The 10162-nt window shown below is 37.0% G+C and overlaps 1 protein-coding gene across 1 annotated transcript; it reads left to right on the top strand.

The window, feature by feature from the left end:
• The first annotated feature begins 9280 nt into the window (after positions 1-9280).
• LOC145059852 (uncharacterized) lies at positions 9281-9871 on the top strand. The gene has a single exon (XM_079007625.1). It carries the CDS (start codon positions 9281-9283, stop codon positions 9869-9871), a length of 591 nt encoding a protein of 196 aa, XP_078863751.1.
• Positions 9872-10162: the final 291 nt, after the last annotated feature.

Raw genomic sequence — 10162 nt, 5'->3', positions numbered from 1 at the left:
TGTGATGAAGAAGAAGAGAGATGATGAAGAACAAAGGTGAAAGGTGAGAAAAATACGACCACAGGTATGGATCGGCTAAGGTTAGAGGGTAGAAGTCTCTGATACCATGTTATCGTGAATATTTTCCCATGAATTGGCATTGAGCCTCTCACGTATATTAATACCACAATAATACATAATGGGCTAAATACAATGTTGGACAGCCCAACCAAATACAAACTAAATATAAGATATATACAGATATACATCTAACAGAAGGTGACTCCCTATACCCATTCTTATTTATTCATGTCATGGAGGGTCTTCATGTTGCTATTGAAGATGCTAAAGCAAATAATCTTTTTAAAGAAGTTCAATTTGGAAATGGAGATATGAGAATTTCACATCTTTTTTATATGTATGATTTGATCATTTTTGGCGATTGGATATGTTCGAATATTACTAACATAGTTCGAGTTCTTCAATGGGCTTTTTATGGTCTTAGGATTAAATATTAATTTTCACAAGGGTATAGGTTTGCACTTCTTTTAAGGAAGTTGGAGATTTTGCTTTGGTTGTAGTGTGTCATCTAAATAAATTGCCTTTTGTTTCTTTCGGCTTTCCTATGGGCCATAATATGTCTAGGTTAATCGGTGGCTTGGAAAGTGTTATGGATTTCAGAATATATTGTCGAATTGGAATGTTGCTACTCTCCTTATTGGCAAGAGATTGATGTTGATAAAGTCAGTTATGGGATCATCAGGTATATACTTTATATCTTTGTTCTTATGCATGTTGCTATTTCCATGAAGTTGCAATCTATGCATGCATTTTTTGGGGGAAGAGCGGATAAAAACCATAAAATGTCATGGATTCAATGGGATATGATGCTTGCGGGGAAAAAGAATGGTGATATTGAGATTGGACGCTTGATGGCTTTTTATTTTTGCTCCTTTTTCAGAAATGTCATTGAAGAAGTTTACATAATAGTAATTTGATTTGGGTCAAAGTCATTGTTAGGTCATAATTTTGTGGTTTGAGCTAGGCATTCATCTTGTATAGGTCTTGGTAGGGTCTTGGGGTTTGTTATGTTGGTTGTAGTATGTTAGCGAGTGTGTGCGGCCATACACGCGTGTGCGGCTGCACACTCTGTGTGCGGCTATACACGTGTGTGCGGCTGCACACTCTATGTGCGGCCATACACGTGTGTACGGCTGTACACACGTGAGCGGTTGTACACACGTGTGTGGCTGGTGGTCCTATAAATAGAGTGTGTCTGTGTCAGTTGTATAGAGACGTCAGTGACATATGTGTGTGTTTTCCGAAGGTGTACCTGACATTTATATGATATAGATGTGTGCATGCTTGGATTAATTCTTCTTCTACTCCTTCTACACTCTGTTTGATTGTTTGCCTTAATTGATCACTGATTTGGATCCATTAGATTTAGGACTTACAATTGGTATCAGAGCCAATTCAGTATCAATTTGAAGCATTTTAGAGTGTGCGGTTGGAGTTTGAAGGTGCGCGGTTGAACTTTGAAGGTGTGCGGTTGGAGTTTGAAGGTGTGCGGTTAGATTGTGCGGTTGAGTGTGCGGTTGAGTGTGCGGCTGAGTGTGCGGTTGGTGTGTGCGGTTGGGACCCAGGCGTGTAATGACCTGGGTCCCCAAATCTAAATAATCCCGCTCATTGTGCAGGAACAGCTGTGGAGGAATGTCGTCAAACCTTGGTACGTCGACAGCGATTGTTCCAGGCACATTGACAGGAGACATCTCCCAACTGCACGTCATTCAGAATTTTAATGGGGGCTATGTTTCCTTCACGGGAGGAGATGGAGGGAAGATCACTCAAAAAGGAACAGTTGTAAATGGAGTGCTGAGTTTTGAGAACGTCATCTACGCTCCTGAGTTAAAGTATAGCGTGTTGAGTGTCTCACAAATCAGCTTATAGACTACGGATAATGATATATGGTTAAGCAGTGAAGACCTCGATGCAATAGTGTTTACAGAGTGTTCCATCGAGTTGTACCTGACGTTTTTCTGATATAAACGTGTGCAAGCTCGATTTCTTTTCATCTTCTTATTCTATTGCTGCTTGATCATTGACAAAAGGAGTTAGTGGTGTTCTCAAAGTGACGTCTCCAACTTTTGATCAGATGGCCGACACTTTTCAACCAATATGGATACAACTTCAAGGATTCCCCCCCTTCCATTTGCTATTCCAACTTTATTGGCATTTGATGAGTGATCAGATACTGACACAAACCTCCCAGCCTCTTGTGAAAATAAGATGACTTGATCAGAGGCAGGGAGATCTTATCCAAGAACAAGTACCACCAATCCAACAACCCTCCAAAGCTGCTACACCAACTCAACCGACCCTAAAAGGACCAAGTAATGTTAGATCTTCATTTGAAGTTGGGAGTTCTTCTGCTCCTGGGGGTTCTTCTCCTCCACAACCTACGCATGATGTTGCCTCTTTTAGGCTTGCCAGGTTTCTTGCTCAACAAGATTCAGATCCTTTACCTCATGGCAAATGAATATCAATAGGTGAAGGAAGTTTAGGGGGAGCAGGCCCATCTATCTCAGAGCTCAAGGAGGAGATCACTGATGAAGAAGACTTGAGTCCATGCTAGCTCAAACCAAGGGGGAGATTGTTAGGTCATAATTTTGTGGTTTGAGCTAGGCATTCATCTTGTATAGGTCTTGGTAGGGTCTTGGGGTTTGTTATGTTGGTTGTAGTATGTTAGTGATTGTGTGCGGCCATACACGCGTGTGCGGCTGCACACTCTGTGTGCGGCTATACACGTGTGTGCGGCTGCACACTCTGTGTGCGGCCATACACGTCTGTGCGGCTGTACACACGTAAGCGGTTGTACACACATGTGCGGCTGGTGGTCCTATAAATAGAGTGTGTCTATGTCAGTTGTATAGAGACGTCAGTGACGTATGTGTGTGTTTTCCAAAGGTGTACCTGACATTTATATGATATAGACGTGTGCATGCTTGGATTAATTCTTCTTCTACTCCTTCTACACTCTGTTTGATTGTTTGCCTTAATTGATCACTGATTTGGATCCATTAGATTTGGGACTTACAGTCATCAAGGAGTTATATGGAGCGAATTGTCACACCTCGGCCCACGTTGGAAGCGTCGAGGTTGCGACATAGAATTTGGATCACAGTTAACAAACATACATTGAACAATACAAAACTAAAATAACGTTACATGCTTTACATAAATTCAAATTCATGGATAACATCAATTGAAACTTCGAAAACACAAGTTTACAAAACAAATTCAGCTAAATGTAAGATAAATTATAAAATGAGGTTTGAATAGATTGACCAATAACAAAGGCAAAGAAATGTAGATTGCTCCATAACTTACAGGGCTTGACATCCACCTTCTAATTTCCTAAGAATACACACGTTTTAAAATGCATCAACAAAAATAATAATAATAATAATAATAATAATAATAATAATAATAATAATAACTATTGGCAAGTTCTATATGTTTTGATTTGTTGTATTTTTGTAAGAAAAAGTGTTTGTATAAAATTTTGACTAGTTGACCAACTTTTATAAAAAGTATACTCTTTCTAACCAAAAGTATATAGAATAAAATAGATATATAAGTATTCCAAACTTATATAAAGTATTACTTGTTCAAATCCAAAAGTATAAAACAAAATATATAAGTATTTCAAATTTATATAAGATAATACTTTTTCTATAACCAATAGTATAAACACGAAACAAATATATAATTGATTCAAAATTATATAAACTATTACTTTTTCTATGATCCAAAAAGTATTAAGACAAACAAAATAGGTGTTGACGTGTGTTAGATGTGATTGTACTTATACTCTCATACAAGTATGGATATTGATTCATTTATGAAAAATATGTGTTTAATTTGCTTAAATAAAACACTGACACTTAACCATGTTCTAAGAGTATAATCTTATACTACATACAATCTTATTTTAACGTATTTTTGTTGAAAACTCCGGGCTATGAAAAGCTTATAGCCGAGCTATATGACTTGAATTTGCGTCTATGAGACATAGTGAAAAAAAATAGTGTTGTAGTCCTAACGATGTTTCATCAACATCATGAATAAATAAATAAATTAAGAAGTTAGCATTTGATTTGTTTCGTCAGACAAAGATTGTAGCTAACAATCATAGACGGTGGTGTCAACCCGTATAGATCTATATACAATGTTTTTCTCTCTTGAGGATTAACGACAATCACAGAGATCTTTTACTAAGTTTGTTTTCTTAGTTTGATGAATATCAAAACTCTCATAGAGATCCTGAGCTGGTTACAATGTTACAATTGCTTATGTTTGGAAACTTTAATGTGGTAAGATTTTAATAAACCTTAATTGTAAAATTATTAAAGTTTCCTACCGAAAATCAGGCAGCATAACAGTGGCGTTTTGGCTAAAAACCAGATTTCGACTCAAGTGAAATCAACCAAAACCGAACAATCTAAATCTGTATAATCCTAGTAGTTTAAACGAGTGCGAGAAAATAAAACATTTAAAATGTGTACATAAGAAAAAAAAACAATATCACGAACACATATAAACATTCTTTTCAAGTTCTTTTGATATATAAATGTATATATAAAATCATTTATGTAACGGAATATATATATATATATATATATATATATATATATATATATATATATATATATATATATGGGGATAGGGAATATACATTACAGCCCCACCTAAGCTTAGGTACTAAACCTCTAAAATATGTCGTTTTAACTTGCTAAATATACCTGATTTGGTTTCACTTGGTAAATATATCATCCTCCATAACATTTCTTTCTTTCATTATCGTTTTACCAACTCCGTTTTCTTTCCTCCATTATCGTTTATTAATTCACCCAAGTGAACATTAGTAAACCCTAAACCCTAAACCTAAACCTTAAACCCTAAACCTAAACCATAAACCCTAAACGCTAACCCTAAACCCTAAACCTAAACCTAAACCCTAAACCCTAAATCCTAAACCCTAAACTCTAAACCCTATTGTGTCGGTCTTGAATTTACATCTTGAAGTATTAATCGTGAATCCATTAACCGTAATCTTTATATAGTAAAACAATGTATTTTCAAGAGGTTTAATACCTAAGCTTAGGTGGGGCTGTAATGTATATTCCATTTTCCCTATATATATATATAGGTATGTTAAATTGAGAACACCGAAAAGGTTGAGAACGTAAGAACAAATCACAACTATATATATCAAAATATAAATAATGATATCTGATAAAGGGTATGGAGGTAATTTTAAATTTATCATTTTCCTTAAAATTAGCCTATTCGTGATAACGGTTTCTAGATTGTAATGTCTCTCACATATCTCTCCCTTTCTCTATTTTTAGGGCATCAGTCGACGTTCAAAAAAAATACGGCTTCATCTTCTACATATTATCGTCCAACCAGCTTTTGTCATCTCCTCTACATCCTACGACATAATCCATCCACCATCAAGCCTCCTCTTTACGCCATCATCTTGTTTGTTGTCTTCTTACTTTGCTCGTTTTTCGAATATAATATAGACAGAACTGCAAGATTGGTCCTTGTGGTATTCAAAAAACATTGGATAGGGTCCATAAAGTTTCCAACTTGCATGGAAGGTACAAAATCAAGGTTTTCTGTGTTTTTGGTCCTGATACACTTGAAAAGTTGATTTTACCATTTTCGTTTCGTTTTTCTATTTTATTTATTTATTTTTGTATTTAAACGATTAAAAAAAATTCTTACCCAACCCTCTCTCTCTCTCCTTTTTATCTTCCGGTCTCCAAGAAAATAATCAAACAAAAACCAAAAAAGAAATCATAGATCTTGGAGGATTACAAGTGAGTCGGGTAACAAACTCAACAAAATATGGGCAAAAAATGAAAGAGGACCCGACAATCTCGGTGCCACATTTTACGACCCAGTTGAGATCCCACAAGGCTTTTCAAGTTTAGGCTCATATGCAGAACCAAACAACATCCCATTTTCTGTCATATTCTCGCCGGAAAATATTTATCAAACGACTCCTCAAAACCCACTCTCAAATCACCAATGGATTACACACTTGTTTGGACCAGTGAGTCTTTAGATATCAAGAAAGATGCTGAAGCTTACATTTGGCTCCCAACAACACCACAACTAGAGGTGATGGTGGAGATCTACACTCCGGTGAGAGGTAGCAGATTTGTACTCCGGTGAGTGGATAACAGTAAAACACAAAACACCCTCTCACTCTCGTCCTTTCTTCTCTCTTCTCTGTTCGACTATCACTACTTGTATGTCGGCATCACCACTTGTATGTCGAAATCACCACTTGTGCGCCGTTATTGCTACACCATCTAGGGTTCATAGATTTACCCTCTGTTCATAAATCTACACCCTAGAAAAAACCTCATCTCTCTTCTCCATTCACAGAATCTATTCACTTGTTGGGTTCATCCCAATAACATGATTTTGAAGTGTTTGGGTTAATCTAAGTTGCAGGAATCGATTGTTTGAGAGTGGAGAAATCTCATTTCTGATGCTAGGAACAATTATTTTCAAAAAAGAAATCAGATCTATGTTGGGATTTAGGGAGAGAGAGAGAGAGAGAGAGAGGGTTGGGGGATAATTATTTTCTTTTCTTTTTTTTATAAGGAGAATTTCATATATGCCCCTCTTAAACCTCAAAATATCATATTTGCCCAACTTAATTTCTCAATATCATATTTACCCTTCATAAACCTTCAAAATATTATATTTGCCCAAATCCTTTTTTATAATGTTTTTAATATTTTATAATCATTTTTTATACCTTACGATTATTATAATAATTAAAAATTTTAACCATATTATCCTTACGTCTATGATAACGGAATGTGAACTTCTAAATTGTTGGAATGTCGTCCTCTTGACAAACAAAAGATTCATTTTCAACCCACTCTATGGAAAATATATATTTTGATTGTTTAGTTTTTGTTGTTGATTATTATCATGTTGTAGATGGATGATATTTTAGATATTACCATTGACATTTTGATGTTTAAAAAGTGCATATACGATATTTTGATATCTAAGAAGGGCATATATGATATTTTGATGTTTAAAAAGGACATATATGCTATTTTGAAATTTTATGAATGGTAAATATGGTATTTAGAAATTTTATGAAGGGTAAAAATATGATATTTACATCGCCCTATTCTTTTATTGGAGCATCCGGTGGATTATGGTCCGACACCTTTTCGAATATTTCATTCTTGGTTTGATATGGAGGGGTTTGATGATATAGTTCGAGAGACTTGGGCTACCTCGGTGGTGGAGTTGGAGTTGACTAACCCTTGGGTTATATTTAAGAAAAAATTACAGTTTCTTAAATCTAAACTCAGGGAGTGGAACTCTAAACACCGGGACATGGCGGCTAGTAAAAGGGAGAACTTGTAAGATTTAGTAGAGTCTATTGATATTAGGCTCATGGAGGATGAAGGCTCGGCTACATTGAGAGAGCAAAGAGTTTCTTTATTAAAGGAGATTTCGGATCTTGATTATTTAGCTCAAGTTAATCTTGCTCAAAAAGCTAAAATTCAGTGGGGCATCGAATGGGATGAGAATTCTAAATTTTTCCATGGTACGCTTAACTGTAAAAGGAGACGAATAGCTATTCGTGGCTTGATGATTGATGGCATGTGGGTGGATAATCCGGGCACGGTCAAAAAGGGGTTTCATGATCATTTTCAATCTTTATTTCAGAAGAGTTCCTCGTGGAGGCCAGTTACAGATGTTGAGTTTTTTAGTTCTTTATCCCAACTTCAGGTTGATTACTTGCAATCTCCTTTTTCTTCTGATGAGATTAAAAGGGCTGTTTCGGACTGTGGGTCTACTAAAGCCCCTGGCCCTGATGGTTTTACTTTCGGGTTTTTAAAGAGATACTGGGATCTTGTTGCTACTGATGTTAAGGCGTTTGTCCATCATTTTTTCATCACTCGGTTATCCCTAAGAGATGTAATGCCTCGTTTTTCACCATTATCCCTAAATTCAGAGATCCGAAGACTCCAAAAGATTTTAGACCCATTAGCCTCATTGGTTGCCAGTATAAAATTATTGGCAAACTTTTGGCTAATCGTCCTGTGGAGGTTATTCATAGTGTTGTTAGCCTTGAGCAATCTGCTTTTATTAAAGGTAGACAGATCCTGGATGGCCCTTTTCTTCTTAATGAATTGGTTGCTTGGAGCCAGTCTTCCAAAAATCCTCTCATGTTTCTTAAGGTTGATTTTGAGAAGGCGTATGACTTCTTATCTTGGGATTATTTATTGGAAATCATGTCCATTATGGGATTTGGGTCTAAGTGGTGTCGGTGGATTAAGGAGCTTTTGTCGACAGCTAAGGCATCTGTGTTGATCAACGGTTCCCCAACTGATGAATTTCAAATTCATCGTGGATTGAGACAGGGTGATCCGCTTTCGCCTTTTCTTTTTATTCTGGCTATAGAAGGTCTCCATATTGCTTTGATGAGGGCCCAGGCTGGGAATGCTTTCAGAGGGGTTTCTATTTCTGGGACTGAGATTTCTCATCTCATGTATGCGGATGATGTTATGTTGGTCACTCCATGGGATCCTGAGAATGCTAATTGTCTTCTTCGTATCCTTAGATGTTTTTACTTCACTTCAGGGCTTAAAATCAATTTACTTAAAAGTAAATTGATTGGTGTGGTAATTTCCTATTCACAACTTCTCGAGGTGGCTAATAGGATTGGTTGTGCTGCTTCCATGATTCCTTTTTTCATCTTGGTATCCCGGTGGGTCAGAATATGTTGAGAAAGTCCTCTTGGGTTTCTTTGATTGATAGATTACATTCTAAGTTATCCACTTGGAAGGCTAAGTGTCTTTCGTTTGGAGGTCGCCTTACTTTGGTAAAGTCTGTCTTGGCTTCGTTAGGGAGTTATTGGATGTCTGTTTTCCTTGCTCCTCTATCGGTTTTGAAGGAGCTTGAAGGAATGAGTGCGAGATTTTTTTGGGGTGCAGACAGGGATGATAGGCGTATGCATTGGGTTAGATGGGACAGAGTGTTATCCTCCAGGGATGAAGGTGGATTGGGGATTGGCACCATGTTCTCTTTCAATAGGGCTATGGTTTTTCGGTGGTGGTGGAGGTCTTTTCATTGCTCTAACCTTCTATGGGTTAGAGTGATAAAATCTATTTATGGTTTGGATGGTGCTTGTAGGAATTTGAGATTTCCAAATTCTAGTCAAAGTCCTTAGGGTGGGGTTATCCGTATGCTCTCCCACTTCCGCCATAAGGATATTGATCTTCAATCTCTTTGTCCTATAAGAGTTGGTGATGGTACTCGCACTTCTTTTTGGCATGATGTTTGGTGGGATGATATGCCTCTTTCTGCTTCTTTCCCTAGAACCTACGTGCTGGATTTGCATAAACATGTTTCTGTCAAATACAGGTTGTCCATGGGATTGGGGGTTCATACTCTTAGACGGGGCTCTAGAGGTGGAGTGGAACAGGAGCAATGGAATAAATTTATTGGTCTTTTGCAGGATTTCCATCTCAGACCGGTCCCAGATAGACTGGGTTGGGTTAATGATGTGTCAGATACTTTTTCCATTTCCTCGGCTCGAAAATTATTGGATGGTATTACGCTTAGCAACGGAGGTATTTCTACTCATTGGAATAATTGGGTTCTAATTAAGATTAATGTTCTTATCTGGAGGATTAGATTATCTAGTATCCCTACTAGAGAGCGTCTTTCTTATAGGGGTGTTATGGTGGATTCCATCCTTTGTCATGTCTGCTCGTCTACAGTGGAGACTGTGGAATATATTTTTGCTAATTGCTCAGAGTTGATTTCCCTTTGAACTCGTATTGCGATCTGGTGGGGTGTCAAGTGTCCTTCTCAGTTAACTGTGGATTTTCTTTTCAATTGGGCTGATTCTACTAAATGGAAATTTGGTGTGCGTAAAGCTTTCGATGCAGTTATCTTGACTACTTTTTGGTGCATTTGGAATTTCAGGAACGATGTGATTTTCAGAGCGAATACGCCTAAGAAATCTTTGATTTTTGATGATGTTGTTCATAAATCGTATGTTTGGATTTCTAGTAGGTGTAGTAAAACCAAGATTAGTTGGTCCTCTTGCCTTCATAATCCT

This window comes from Lactuca serriola, chromosome 6, assembly GCF_051521515.1.
Source record: "Lactuca serriola cultivar US96UC23 chromosome 6, Lser_US96UC23_V15, whole genome shotgun sequence".
In the NCBI taxonomy this organism is placed as follows: domain Eukaryota; kingdom Viridiplantae; phylum Streptophyta; class Magnoliopsida; order Asterales; family Asteraceae; genus Lactuca; species Lactuca serriola.
Note: the sequence above shows the minus strand (reverse complement) of the source record. Positions and strands in the feature narration are given on the sequence as shown.

Coding starts and splice junctions, on each gene's coding strand:
- LOC145059852 (XM_079007625.1), top strand. CDS start 9,281: ATGCTCTCCCACTTCCGCCATAAGGATATTGATCTTCAATCTCTTTGT.